The sequence below is a fragment of the Carcharhinus amblyrhynchos genome, chromosome 5, assembly GCF_965287045.1.
Source record: "Carcharhinus amblyrhynchos chromosome 5, sCarAmb.v2.hapA, whole genome shotgun sequence".
Taxonomy (NCBI): Eukaryota; Metazoa; Chordata; class Chondrichthyes; order Carcharhiniformes; family Carcharhinidae; genus Carcharhinus; species Carcharhinus amblyrhynchos.
In genome coordinates, this window is record NC_137328.1 from 117,439,448 (window position 1) to 117,454,663 (window position 15,216).

General features: G+C 44.9%; 1 protein-coding gene across 3 annotated transcripts in view; it reads right to left on the reverse strand.

Moving 5' to 3' along the window:
- The window catches only part of galnt7 (UDP-N-acetyl-alpha-D-galactosamine: polypeptide N-acetylgalactosaminyltransferase 7), a 126,947-nt gene extending 115,558 nt beyond the window's left edge, over positions 1-11,389 (reverse strand). The window contains exon 1 of one of the 3 annotated variants that reach the window (XM_080189467.1): positions 10,874-11,389. In XM_080189467.1, coding sequence (XP_080045593.1) covers positions 10,874-11,002 — 129 coding nt within the window. In that variant the 5' untranslated portion in view covers positions 11,003-11,389. The remainder of the gene's footprint in view (positions 1-10,873) is intronic. The other 2 variants (XM_080189466.1, XM_080189465.1) reach the window with 2 other exon arrangements.
- Between the last annotated feature and the right edge of the window lie 3,827 nt (positions 11,390-15,216).

Below are 15,216 nucleotides of genomic sequence, written 5' to 3' on the forward strand. Positions count from 1 at the left end.
GTTCTTCCTCATCTCAGTCCTGAATGGCTTACCCCTTATTCTTAGACTGTGATCCCTAGTTGTGCACTTCCCCAAAATTGGGAACATTCTTCTGGCATCCAACCTGTCCAGTTCCATCAGGATTTTATATGTTTCTGTGAGATCCCTTCTCATTCTTCCAAATTCCAGTGAGTACAAGCCCAGTTGTCCAGTCTTTCTTCATATGTCAGTCCTGCCATCTGGGAATCAGTTTGGTGAACCTTTGCTGGACTCCCGCTATAGCAAGGATGTCCTTCCTCAAACCAGGAGACCAAAACTGCACACAGTGCACAAGGTGTGGCCTCACCAAGCCCTGTATAACTGCAGCAAGACATCCTTACTTCTATATCAAATCCTCTTGCTATGAAGGCCAGCAGGCCATTAGCTTTCCTCACTGCCTACTGTATCTGCATGCTAACTTTCAGCGACTGTTCCACCAAGACACTCAGGTCACGTTGCACTTCCCCTTTTCCTAATCTGCCCCCATTCAGATAATAATCTTTCTTCCTATTTTTGCCACCAAGGTTGATAACTTTACATTTGTCCACATTATATTGCATTTGTCAAGTATTTACACACTTAGCCAGCCTGTCCAAGTCACCCTGCAGCCTCTTAACATCTTCCTCGCATCGCACATTGCCACGCAGCTTAGTGTCGTCTACAAATTTGGAGACATTGCAATCAATTCCTTCATCCAAATCATTAATGTATATTGTGAATAGCTGGGGTCCCAGCACTGAAGTACCCCACTAGTCACTGTCTGCCACTCTGAAAAGGATCCACTTATTCCCTGTTTCCTGTCTGCCAACCAGTTTTCTATCCATGTCAATACATTACCTCCAATACCATAAACTTTAATTTTGCTCATTAATCGTGTGTGTGAGATCTTGTCCCACCTATAGATCCGGTAAGTGTCTGGGCCAAAATTTGGCAGATGGAATATAACACAATAAAATGTGAGCTTGTCCATTTTGGCAGGAAGAATAGAAAAGCAGCATGTTATTTAAATAGAGAGATTGCAGTATTGAGGGATAGAACAATAGAACACTACAGCGCAGAAACAGGCCCTTTGACCCTTCTTGGCTACGCCGAACCATTTTTCTGCCTAGTCCCACTGACCTGCACCTGGACCATATCCCTCCACACCCCTCTCATCCACATACCTGTCCAAGTTTTTCTTAAAAGTGAGCCCGCATTTACCACTTTATCTTGCAGTTCATTCCACTCCCACCACTCTGAGTGAAGAACCCTCCCCCAATATTCCCTTTAAAAACTTTTCCCCCTTCACCCTTAACCCATGCCCTCTAATTTTTTTCTCCCCGAGCCTCAGTGGAAAAAGCCTGCTTGCATTCTCTCCACCTATACCCATCATAATTTTATTCACCTTTATCAAATCTCCCCTCATTCTTCTACTTTCCAGGGAATAAAGTCCTAACCTATTCAGGACTTTCTCTGTAACTCAGTTTCTCAAGTCCTGGCAACATCCTTGTACACCTTCTCTGCACTCTTACAACCTTATTAATATCCTTCCTGTAATTTTGGTGACCAAAACTGCATACAATACTCTAAATTAGGCCTCACCAATGTCTTATATAACTTCACCATAACATTCCAACTCTTATACTCAATACTTTGATTTATAAAGGCCAATGTTCCAAAAGCACTCTTTACGACCCTATCTACCGGTGACACCACTTTTGGGGAATTATGGATCTGGGTGTTCGGGTATATGAATTACAAAACGTTGGTATGCAGGTACAACAAATGGTTAGGAAGGCAAATGGAATGTTGTTGTCTATTGCAAGGGGAATGGAATATCAAAATTGGGAAATTTACTGCAGTTGCATATGGTGTTGGTGAAACCACATCTAGAGTACCACATAGAGCTTCCTTACTTAAGGAAGGATACAAAAAAGTTACATGCAATTCAGAGAAGGTTCACTTGACTGATACCTGGGATAGGATGGTGATGGGAGAGGGTGATGTTGCCTTACAAGGAATGGTTAAACAGGCTGGGCCTGTATCCACTGGAGTTTAGAACAATGATTGATGACCTTATTGAAACAGAAATATAAAGATCCTGAGGGATCCTGGCTGAGCAGATGCTGAAAGAGAGTTTCCCCTTGTGGTAGACATCAGAACGAGGGAACATAGTTTAAAAATAAGGAGTCTGCCGTTTAGACGGAGATTAGAAGAACTTTTTTTCCCCTCAAGAGGGTTGAGAGTCTGGGGAACTCCCTTTCCTAGAGTAGTGGAGGCAGGTTCATTGTATATTTTTAAGGCAGTGTCACACAGATTACATAGTCTAATAAGGGAATCAAAGGTTATTGTGGGTAGGCAAGAATGTGAAGTTGAGGCCCAAATGAGATCAGTCATGATCTTATTGAGGAGGCTTGAGGGACCAAATGGCCTATTCCTGCTCCAAATTTCTACATTCTTATGTAAAAAGACTAGAGTTATAGATGAGCAGGGCATGATGTGGGCTAGAATACATGCAGCAGAACTTTGCATGCATGTAACTTATAAAGAGTGGAGCACGTGAGACCAATACATCGTTAGTATAGTTTGGAAGTGAAAAACAACATGGATTGTCTGCAGCCGACATAGTAACTTCATTGCAATGTGAACGTAAGCCTACTTGTGACTAATAAACTTACTTTTGCTTTAAAGAAGGACTAATGTGGACAATGTCAAGGAGGTGGTCTGTGTGGCTGGAGTCAGAGTCAGAATATATTACACAGGCTGCTAATAGACCTGATTCAACCTGATAGAGAGACTGGGAAGTACAACGAAATGGTGATAATCCAGACTCCCCTGTGAAACAACCATAAATGGTATAGGCAAATGGATGAATAAATTATTTGATTTTAATCAGATTTATTACTGTCACATGTATCAGTATACAAAGAAAAGCATTATTTCTTGCGCATTACACAGACAAAACACATCATACATAGAGAAGGAAAGAAGAAAGTCCACAATGTAGTGTTACAGTCATAGCTAAGGTGTAGAGAATGATCAACTGAGTGCAAGGTAGGTCCATTCACACTTCTGATGGCAGCAGGGAAGAAGCTGCTCTAGAGTTGGTTGGTACATGTCCTCAGACTTTTGTACCTTTTTCCTGACGGAAGGTGATGGAAGAGAGTATGTCTGGAGTGTGCAGGATCCTTAATTATGTTGGCTGCTTTTCCGAGGCAGCGGGGAAGTGTAGACAGTGTCAATGGATGGAAGACTGGTTTGCGTGATGAATTGGGCTTCGTTCACAATCCTATGTAGTTTCTTGCTGTATTGGTTACAGCAGGAGCCATACCAAGCTGTGATACAGCCAGAAAGAATGCTTTCTATGGTGCATCTGTAAAATTGAGTGAGAGTCGTAGCAAACATGCTAAATTTCCTTAGTCTTCTGAGAAAGTAGGTGATGTGGACACCTAAAAATGTCCACCATGTCAACCATTTCTACTTCATCCCCATTGATGTAGACAGAGCCATGTCCTCCACTACGCTTTCTGAAGTCAATGACTATCTCCTTTGTTTTCTTGACATTGAGGGAGAAATTGTTGTCACACCAGTTCACCAGATTCTCTCTCTCTTTCCTGTACTCCATTTCATCATTGTTTGATATCCAACCCACTACAGTGATGTCATCAGCAAACATGAAAATCAAGTTGGAGGCGAGTTTGGCCACACAGTCATAGGTGTATAAAGGAGTGCAGGGAAGAGGCTGAGGACAAAGCCTTGTGGGACACTGGTATTAAGGATGATCGTGGAGGTGTTGTTGCCTGTCCTGACTGATTGCAGTCTGTGGATTAGGAAGTTCAAGATCCATTCACAGAGGGAGGAATCGAGCCCCACACCTTGGAGTTTGGAGATGAATTTCCTAGGAATAATGATGTTGAAGGCTGTGCTGTAATTGATAAGGAGTCTTACATAGGTGTCTTTATTATCTAGGTGTCCCAGGATTGAGTACAGGGCCAGGGAGATGGCATCTGCTGTGGATGTAGGCAAACTGTCGGGGGTCCAGGCAATCTGGGAGGTTGAAATTGATTCCTGCCATGACTAACCTTTAGAAGCACTTCATAATGGTGGATATTAGAGCCACCGGATGATAGTCATTAAGGCACGTTGCCTGGCTTTTCTTTGATAGCGGGATGATATTCTTTTTCTTGAAACAGATCGGGACCTCATGTTTTAAAGAGAGCTTGAAGATGGTTGACCATCCCGTTAGCTGGTCCGTGCAGAATCTGAGTGCTCATCTGCGTAGTTGCTGGGCCAGTTGCTTTCCGTGGGTTGACCTTTGAGAAGGCTGCTCTGACGTCTGCAATGGTGATCTCAGATGCAGATTTGTCTGAGGTTTCCAGGATGAGGAGGGTGCTCTCGCTGACCTCTTGCTCGGAACAGGCATAGGATGTATGGAGTTCATCAAGGAGTGCATTTATGCTGGCGATTTTACATGCCTTCATTTTGTAGCCTGTCTTACGTCTTGCAGACCTTACCATGATCGATGGGGGTCCGGTACTGTCTTTTGGCATCTTTGATGGATCTTCTTCCATCATATCTGACTTTCTTGTACAGGTCAGGTTCACCTGATTTGAATGCCTGGTCTTCAGCAAGCGGTGGATATCCTTGTTTATCTATGGCTTCCGGTTGGGAAGCACGCAGATTTGCTTATTTGGTACACAGTCTTCTGCACACTTACTAATGAAGTCAGTTGCTCTAATGACATACTCGTTCAGAATGGTTGCAGAGTTTTTAATATACTGATTCTAAGCAGTTCTGTGGGAGATCATCTGATTCCTCAGACCAACATTGCATGACTTTCTTTGATGGAGTCTCCTGTATTAGTTTTTGCTTACAAGCTGGGGGCAGGACTACAATCTTGTGGTCTGATTTGCCAAAGAGTGGGCTGATGATAGAGTGGTAGACATGTTTGATATTTGTGTAGCAGTGGTTGAGGATGTTTGGGTCTGTGGTGGAATAGGAGGCGTGTTGATGGTATCTTGGTAGGACACTTTTGAGCTTGGCCTGATTGTAGTCCAAGTTTCTGCTGGAAAGCAGCCTATTCCACAGCTGAGAGAAACAATTTCTTAAATTCTCAAACTAGAGCCTCCTTACCTTCTAAACAATAAACTTTGACAATGGTATTTTAAGTAGAATGCTAATTATTAATAAATACTGTATTGACCACTGCTTCCCTTTTTTTATTATCCAGCTTGTTAATTATTAGTAACAGTGACAATGAAGCTGTCAGATTAATAAATCATTCAATTTAGAATATATTATTAAATGACATTAAGTTGCCAGTCTTCTGTGAACTTAATACTTGTTATCACATGCCCATATGTCAATAAATTGTTCTTCCATTTTAAAAGGACAACGGCAAAATGGCAAAAAGTTTACTGTTCCTTTACTGTGTCAGTCTTACATTTCTGACATTTTTGCCAGAGCTACCCTGTGCTTACTTAATTTTACAGCTGTAATGAGAGGTGTGTATGGCAGTTATCCCATCTGAAATGCCGTCCGTTGTTGCTGATTCTTCCTTCAGCCACGTGTATCAAATGACTCTGCTCTTACTTTTCACTGAAATTCTCACACCTTTCCTCCCCTCTCAAGAATACATAGTCAGTCAGTTCTACTGGTGGTGTGTAACTCAAATGAGGAAAATTCACATCCTGCACTGAGTTATTCAGACTTTTTTGGCAGGGTGAAATACAGCAGAATTCACAGTATTCATGATATGGGGGAAAAACGTCCTTGGGTTCCCAAACACTGTGTGGTCCAATGTACTGCAAACACTTCTCAATACTGAATGATAGGCTTAAGTTCAGTAATGATTAGGTCAGTTCCATAGTGGGAGGCAATGATCCAAATGAAGAATTAAAAATTTTACAAGTTACTATTGGGTCTTCAACACAATTATACATGGAAATCCTTTTACCTCCTCAGCAACACACAAAAGTAATCCATAGAACTGCTACAGTGCAAAAAGAGGTAATTCAGCCCAACAAGTCTGCACCAAATGTCCCAAAAGAGCAAGCAAGCAAGCCCCTCCCCTCCACTTCATCTCCATAATCCTGTGCATTTACCATGACCAATTCACCTAACCTGCACATCTTTGGACTGTGGGAGGAAACCCACACAGACACGAGGAGAACGTGCAAACTCCATACAGTCACCTAAGAACATAAGAACATAAGAACATAAGAAATAGGAGCAGGAGTAGGCCACCTAGCCCTTCGAGCCTGCCCCGCCATTCAATAAGATCATGGCTGATCTGTTGTGGCTCAGTTCCACTTTCCCGCCCTCTCCCCATAACCCTTAATCCCCTCTCTTATCAAGAACCCATCAACCCGCTTCTTAAAAATATTTAGCGAGGCAGCCTCCACCATTTCAACGGGCAGAGAATTCCAGAGATTCACCACCCTTTGAGTGAAGAAGTTCCTCCTCAACTCCGTTCTAAACCGCCTCCCCTTTATCTTGAGGCTGTGCCCCCTAGTCCTACTGTCTTTTTTGAGCGGGAAGAGTCTCTCCACCTCTATCCTATCCATCCCATTCATCATCTTATACGTCTCAATGAGATCTCCCCTCATTCTTCTAAACTCTAACGAGTACAAGCCTAAGGCTGGAATGAAACCCGTGTCCCAGATGCCATGAGGCTGCAGTGCTAACCACTGTGCCACACAATTAAAAACGTCTTTATTCAGAAGTTTTAATGCCACAGTTCAACTTATCTAAAATACTAAAAATAATATTATATTTCATTTTTGGCCCCACTTGGTCATTATCTGTAAACTTTACTGCTTTGGCATATAACACAAATCATAGCCCTCCAGATAACCTCCCCACCACGAATTATCTCATACACATAGAACGCACGATCATAAGCTATAACTCATTGAGAGACTGCTGCAATGCTGGTGATGCCATCTTTCAAATAAAGAATTAAACTGAGATAAATGATCCCATGCCACTATTTGAAAAGCAGAGCAATTCTCCTGGTGTCCCAGTCAACATTTATCCTTCAACCACAGCCGAAAATAAATTAACTGGTTGTTTATTTCAATGTGGCCTCGCTGTATATGATTTGCCTACAAAACAGTGATCACACTTCAAGAATGATTCATTGGCCACAAAACATTTTGTGAAGCTCTGTCTCTTTTGAAAAAGGTGTATACAACAATTGAGTCAGAAATCAAGATGAAAGCCACCAAACTGAAATAATCTTTGAACCAGTTTAGCACATTTCAGTTTTTGACTTGATGGACTCCTTCCTGAATTTTACTTCAGTGAATCAGTAAAAATATTATTTCTTTCCCTGCTATGGGCAGATTTGACATACAATGTAGCATTTGACTCACAAGACTGTGTAACGTAGATACAAATATCTCAGAAGAAGAATGTTCTACAGCTGTTCAGCCAGCTTAAAACATAACTGAAACATTTTGCAGTTACATTAACTTTAGGAACAGATTATTTATTGTACGTACTTTCCATTTTAAATATCTAGATGGTAAAGACTTAAGACACGTCCTTCTTTGCTTCACAGCCAATTGAATGTGCTAGATATTCCATGTCATTACAGCACAAGGCTTTCTAAAAATCGGTTATAAAAAGCCCACAAAACAATGCACTCAAAATGACAACTACAATGTAAAATAAGATGTTAAAATGCCAGAAGTGAGGTTGGTTACAAGATATTTGCACAATTTAGTCTGTTCTATAGATTGAAGAATGAATACAGTAGCTTAATGATTGTTAGTGGACTAATTATTCAAAAACCAAACTCACATTCTCACACAATTTTAGGTAAAAGTTAGTATGAATGACAGTAACCAGAAAGTTGTCAGATTTTTGTAAAAGTTCAAATGGTTCACTAATATCCCTTAAGGAATGAAGGAAACTGATCTGGACTATATGACTTAAGTCACACCAATATGGTTGACTCCCCTCTGAGGTGGCCGAAGAAGTCACCGAGTTACATGTGAAATTGGAGAAGAAGTAGGTCATTTAGCTCTTTGAGCTTGCTTTGCCATTCAATAAGATCATGGCTGATCTGCTTGTGTTGAGTGTTGCATTAACATCTAGCCCCAATAAACTTTGATTCCCTCACCTAGCAAGAGTCTACCTATCTGCCTTAAAAGAAAATTCAATAGCCCTACAGCCAACCCCCTGGAGCAGTGTTCCAAAGTTGCACAACTCAAAGAGAAAAAAAATTTCTTTTCACTTCAGTTGTTTCAAACGGCTACAAAGATTCACATGTACAGCAGTTCAAGATGATTAATCACCAACGCTTTCTCAAGACAACAAATGCCAATCATGCTAGTGATGCTCATAACCAGAGAATGAATACTTTAAAGAAATCTTTCTCACAGCTGGCAAGTAAGCAGATAAGCAGTTTTTGTCCCCTTCGATTCCACTTAATCCAATTTTATTTTATTTTTTAATGCATAAATATTAGTGTCTAAATTTCCCTCATGTGGACTAACTCTTCTGATCTGGTACAAAGTCATTTTTATTAAATTACAAAAGGTGTCAGGCTTCCAACCAGTATATAGAAGAAACACTATCAATCTGACTTTCTTTCTGAAAATGAATTCAGACTATGAGAATAGGAAGAAAAAAATTTCCATTCAAGGTGCAATGATTAAAACTAGCAGTCTGAATCCATTGCTTGATCTGTAGAAAAGGTTTACATAACTGAATACAGAAATCCACATACACATAGAAGGAAAAACAGAATTACACTAGATACATTCACGGCAAGCAGAAAGGCAGTACCAAAAACAAACATGGAAAATTACTGGCACCAAGTACTTGCACGCAAGAATAAAACTGTCATCTAACGGGTGCAGATGATCTATACTACAGCAGAGCCAGGTCACTTACATCCATCAACTGAAGCCCAAAATTACATTACAGCCTTGAAATAGTTTCCTGTATATGGAGTTATTTATAATGAGGACAAATGGTTTGTTGCAATAAAATAAATGCCAATATCACGGAGGCAACTGCACTATCACTCAGGCTAGGTTTCAGTCTAATGGCTCAGATAACCATCATGCATATTCACATCGCCTTTTCTGCTCGATCTACCTGCTCAAGCCATCATTGTGCTCATTTAAATGTTGACCACCAGGGCTTCAAGCAAAGCCTCACGCTCTGACAGACAGCCTTGTGTCTAAAATCATAGTACTGTTGCAGGATGTACCACCATACCAAATCATTTTCCCTTTTAATACAATACTTCAAACAGGGAATGGGGGTTGCAGGATGGAAAATTCAAGGACTGGTTAGTGGAGGTGTCAGCCTCCAAAGTTCTGTTCTTTATGCATAGATTACATTATTTAATGAATACATTGTAGTACTATAAATTTAACAATACACAATTGACTTCAAGATCATTCAAAAATAAGCGCATTTAAAAGATCTGACACCACAAGTCGTCATCTGATGTGTTGCACAGGTCTGCAAATGATTAACAAGTCAATGTTTCAAGTCCTTTTCTCCTACAATTCACGCCATAAAATAATTAGAAAATAAGTACGCCAACTAAGGGTTTCTCCACTTGCTGATCGTGGAACCTTGATGACATTTGATATCCCCAAATTATATTTGACCAGCCTAAAAGTGACTTGTTGACCTAAGATTAATTCTTAGGCGAAGAATAATAAATGAAGCAAAACAACAGACCCTGGCTTGCTTAGAAATACAGCCAACCACAAAGTAGTGGATTAGGAAACAGGCTGTGTAAATGAGTTATAATCTAATTGAATGCAACAGATTGCAGTGCCTTCTACTGTCTATCACAGTGAAGTCCTCCGAAACAATCAAATAGCAAAATATAAGTGGCAGCATGACTGTCTTCTGAAGAGCAGATTAGTCGTGCAGAAGATGGGGGGGGGGGAGGGGGAGGACTTAAAATATTCTTTTAGAATCAACCCCTTTTCATTTTTTCTTTTTTTAGAAAAAAGGGACACAAGTGCTGACACCACACAGCAGTGGTAGGGCAGTCAATGGAACAGGGTTTCAAAGAGACATCAATTCATAGGCATGCGGCATTGTGAACCAGGAACTTAGGGCGGGAGTGGCAGAGACCCAGGTTCGATTCCCAGCTTGGATCACTGTCTGCGCAGAGTTTGCACATTCTCCCCGTGCCTGCGCGAGTTTCCTCCGGGTGCTCCAGCTTCCAACCCTCCGACAGTCCGAAAGACGTGCATCGGCCATGCTAAATTCTCCCTCAAGCGTGTACCCGAACAGGCGCCGGAGTGTGGCGAGTGGGGTGGGGGGGGGGGGGGGCGCGGGGGGGCAGCAATTTTCACAGCAACTTCCTTGCGGTGTTAAGGTAAGCCGACTTGTGACACTGACCAAATGAACTGAACTGAAGCATCCTCCTCACTCAACCTGAAGCAGGAGGGAAAAAGCTCTGGGAACTCCTTCCTTTCCCCAACCCCCCACCCTCCCCACCTTTCAGCCACACATCTTGGGGCCTGGAGTCAGGCCTCAGCTCCAGTCTGGCCTCATTTTTAACCGTTATTTTTTTTTGGCACCCAATGTGAAAAATGCGTAAAATTAGAAAAAGGAAGTGGGGCGGGGGGGGGGGGGGAGGGCGAAAGGAAAGAAAGAAAATGCATCAAAGGGAAATGACCGGTGGGGAGGTAGGAATAGGTTCAGCGACATGATAGATAGATAAATAAAAAGACACTGACTGACTTGCAGAGAGAGGGAGCAGCCTGGCAGCGATTCCCCCCCACCACCCCGTCTCCATGGCAACCCCGCCGGTAACGGCTCCGGCTCGAGCCTCGGGAAGGTTGTCTCTCTCCCTCTGTCCCCCCCACTCTCGCGGCCCACAGGCACTCACCATCTGCCGCTCGAACGGGTTGTTGTCGTCGCTCTGGGAGGCGAGCAGCCTGGACCAGAGCCCCATCAGCGCCAGGAAAGTCCCGATGATCAGCAAACTCCGTAAGAGGAAGCCCACTTTCACCCTCATGGCTCCCTCCCTCCGTCTCTCTCACGCTCTCCCCTCAAGTGTCTGCTCTCTGAGGCAACTTCAACTTTACCAAATGTGCTCTCTCTCTCTCTCTTTCTTCCTTCCCCCTCTCTCTATATATATACTGGGGATTAAATGTTTGCCTTCAACCAGAGGAGGATATACAAAAAAAAAGACCTAAACAAAAATACATGGAATTTTCAGCCTGCCACTAACTAGCCGGAAGGTGTTTACAAAAATAAAACAATGATTAATTTAATTTACAAAGACTCTTCTTCTCCCCGTGGCTGATTTCTTTCTCTCTCCTCTTTCGATTTTGATCGTCTGCCTACATAGAGCAGCTTTCACGCACTGCTGCCCCCTCCAGCTCTCCAGCAACATGTGCACCGCCCCTTCTATCCTTCCTTCCTCTGTCTCTTCCTCTGCCTCTTTCTTTATGCCTCTCTTCCTCTGCCTCTCTTCCTCTGCCCCTCTTTCTGTGTGTCTGTCAGTCTCTTCCTCTGCCCCTCTTTCTGTCTGTCTGTCAGTCTGTCTCTTCCTCTGCCCCTCTGCCTGTCAGTCTGTCTCTTCCTCTGCCCCTCTGCCTGTCAGTCTGTCTCTTCCTCTGCCCCTCTGTCTGTCAGTCTGTCTCTTCCTCTGCCCCTCTGCCTGTCAGTCTGTCTCTTCCTCTGCCCCTCTGCCTGTCAGTCTGTCTCTTCCTCTGCCCCTCTGCCTGTCAGTCTGTCTCTTCCTCTGCCCCTCTGCCTGTCAGTCTGTCTCTTCCTCTGCCCCTCTGCCTGTCAGTCTGTCTCTTCCTCTGCCCCTCTGCCTGTCAGTCTGTCTCTTCCTCTGCCCCTCTGCCTGTCAGTCTGTCTCTTCCTCTGCCCCTCTGCCCGTCAGTCTGTCTCTTCCTCTGCCCCTCTGCCCGTCAGTCTGTCTCTTCCTCTGCCCCTCTGCCCGTCAGTCTGTCTCTTCCTCTGCCCCTCTGCCCGTCAGTCTGTCTCTTCCTCTGCCCCTCTGCCCGTCAGTCTGTCTCTTCCTCTGCCCCTCTGCCCGTCAGTCTGTCTCTTCCTCTGCCCCTCTGCCCGTCAGTCTGTCTCTTCCTCTGCCCCTCTGCCCGTCAGTCTGTCTCTTCCTCTGCCCCTCTGCCCGTCAGTCTGTCTCTTCCTCTGCCCCTCTGCCCGTCAGTCTGTCTCTTCCTCTGCCCCTCTGCCCGTCAGTCTGTCTCTTCCTCTGCCCCTCTGCCCGTCAGTCTGTCTCTTCCTCTGCCCCTCTGCCCGTCAGTCTGTCTCTTCCTCTGCCCCTCTGCCCGTCAGTCTGTCTCTTCCTCTGCCCCTCTGCCCGTCAGTCTGTCTCTTCCTCTGCCCCTCTGCCCGTCAGTCTGTCTCTTCCTCTGCCCCTCTGCCCGTCAGTCTGTCTCTTCCTCTGCCCCTCTGCCCGTCAGTCTGTCTCTTCCTCTGCCCCTCTGCCCGTCAGTCTGTCTCTTCCTCTGCCCCTCTGCCCGTCAGTCTGTCTCTTCCTCTGCCCCTCTGCCCGTCAGTCTGTCTCTTCCTCTGCCCCTCTGCCCGTCAGTCTGTCTCTTCCTCTGCCCCTCTGCCCGTCAGTCTGTCTCTTCCTCTGCCCCTCTGCCCGTCAGTCTGTCTCTTCCTCTGCCCCTCTGCCCGTCAGTCTGTCTCTTCCTCTGCCCGTCAGTCTGTCTCTTCCTCTGCCCGTCAGTCTGTCTCTTCCTCTGCCCCTCTGCCCGTCAGTCTGTCTCTTCCTCTGCCCGTCAGTCTGTCTCTTCCTCTGCCCGTCAGTCTGTCTCTTCCTCTGCCCCTCTGCCCGTCAGTCTGTCTCTTCCTCTGCCCCTCTGCCCGTCAGTCTGTCTCTTCCTCTGCCCGTCAGTCTGTCTCTTCCTCTGCCCGTCAGTCTGTCTCTTCCTCTGCCCGTCAGTCTGTCTCTTCCTCTGCCCCTCTGTCTGTCTCTTCCTCTGCCCCTCTGTCTGTCTCTTCCTCTGCCCCTCTGTCTGTCTCTTCCTCTGCCCCTCTTTCTGTCAGTCAGTCTCTTCCTCTGCCCCTCTTTCTGTCAGTCAGTCTCTTCCTCTGCCCCTCTTTCTGTCAGTCAGTCTCTTCCTCTGCCCCTCTTTCTGTCAGTCAGTCTCTTCCTCTGCCCCTCTTTCTGTCAGTCAGTCTCTTCCTCTGCCCCTCTTTCTGTCAGTCAGTCTCTTCCTCTGCCCCTCTTTCTGTCAGTCTGTCTCTTCCTCTGCCCCTCTTTCTGTCAGTCAGTCTCTTCCTCTGCCCCTCTTTCTGTCAGTCAGTCTCTTCCTCTGCCCCTCTTTCTGTCAGTCAGTCTCTTCCTCTGCCCCTCTTTCTGTCAGTCAGTCTCTTCCTCTGCCCCTCTTTCTGTCAGTCAGTCTCTTCCTCTGCCCCTCTTTCTGTCAGTCTGTCTCTTCCTCTGTCTCTTCCTCTGCCCCTCTGTCTCTTCCTCTGCCCCTCTGTCTCTTCCTCTGCCCCTCAGTCTGTCTCTTCCTCTGCCCCTCTTTCTGTCTGTCTGTCTCTTCCTCTGCCCTTCTTTCTGTCTGTCTGTCTCTTCCTCTGCCCCTCCTTCTGTCTGTCTCTTCCTCTGCCCCTCAGTCTGTCTCTTCCTCTGCCCTTCTTTCTGTGTCTGTCTCTTCCTCTGCCCCTCCTTCTGTCTGTCTCTTCCTCTACCCCTCTTTCTGTATCTCCTTGTCTTTGTGTCTTCTGTCTTTCCCTCTTTCTGTGTCTTCCTTTGTCTCTGTCTTTCTCTCTTTGTGTCTTCCTGCTTATCTCTGTTTCTTGCTGTGCCCCCTTTTTGTCTCCCTGTTTTTCGATCTCTTTCTTTTCTCTTCAATCCCTCCGTCGGTTGTGCCGTTAATTACCCTGCCACATGACGTGGTTCAGTTTTTGGAAGGCTCTACTACGACACAAAGCACAGCCACTCCTTGTCTTGGGGGGGCATTTAATTATTTTCAAAATAAGCACCCGTTCTTTCTTCTGTAAGTCCATTGATGCAGCAACTTTCAAATGTTGTGACGCCCTGATCAGCAAATCGGGGGAGGGCGTGGATCGCTGGTTGTCTCGTCTTTGCCTCTCTTCCCTTTGGAGGAAGGTGTGCGATAGAGGGAGGATCTCCATCTATTGCCTGACAGGCCACTACATGAAAAGTCCCTCCATCTTTATACTAGTCAGTAAGATGGATTATTTTGCAGAAGTGGCACTTTTGTTTTTGGGCAGCCATGTGAGCCGAGGTACAAGCAGAATGGAAGGAACGTCCTTTTGTATTATGTCTTCCTATAATTTTGTGCTGAGAGCGCTGGGGTAGCAAACCAAGTGAATGTTAAGTCAGAAGCTGAGCACAAGTCTTCACTTTTCAGGATTGCCTGGAGCAGGATTTGAACCCTGCACTTTCTGGCACAGAGGCAGAAATAATAAATACCACACCCACCACAAAAACAAACTGTACCGTAGATACCTTGTTTACTCACTCTGCCTCTCCTTATGGTTGATGTGAACATCAAATATAATTTTCAATTCTAGACTCCCATATCCGGAGGTCATCCAAAATTCTGCTGCCCATGTTTCAACATGTTCCCCTCTCACTCTAATGCTCCCAGTCAAAAATGTATTGATTTTAAAATCTTCATCCTTGTTTTTAGGTTCCTCCAGAGCCTTGTCTCTGTAATCTCCTCCTCTGACTCCACAACCTCCTGAGATGACTGCACTCCTTTTTTAAAACATAGTGGTTAGCACTCTTGCCACACAGTGCCAGGGATCGGGGTTCAATTTCCAGCTTGGGGCACTGTCCGTGCGGAGTTTGCATGTTCTCCCTATGCATGGGTTTCCACTGGATGCTCCGGTTTCCTCTCACAGACCGAAAGGCATGCTGGTTAGGTGCATTGGCCATGCTAATTTCTCCCTCAGTGTACCTGAACAGGTGCCACAGTGCGGCGACTAGGGGATTTTCACAGTAACTGCATTGCAGTGTTAATATAAGCCTACTTGTGATACTAATAAATAAATTTAAACTTACATGGGATGCAGGCATCACTGGCAAGGTTGGTTTTTGTTCTCCAACTCTTAATTGCCCTTGAACTGAATGCCTTATTATGTCATTTTAAAGGCCAGTTAAGGGTCAACCATATTGCTGTGGTAACTGGATTCACATGTTACCAGACCAGGCAAGGATGATAGATTTCCTTTCCTAAAGAACTTTAGTGAAGCAGTTGGGTTTTTACA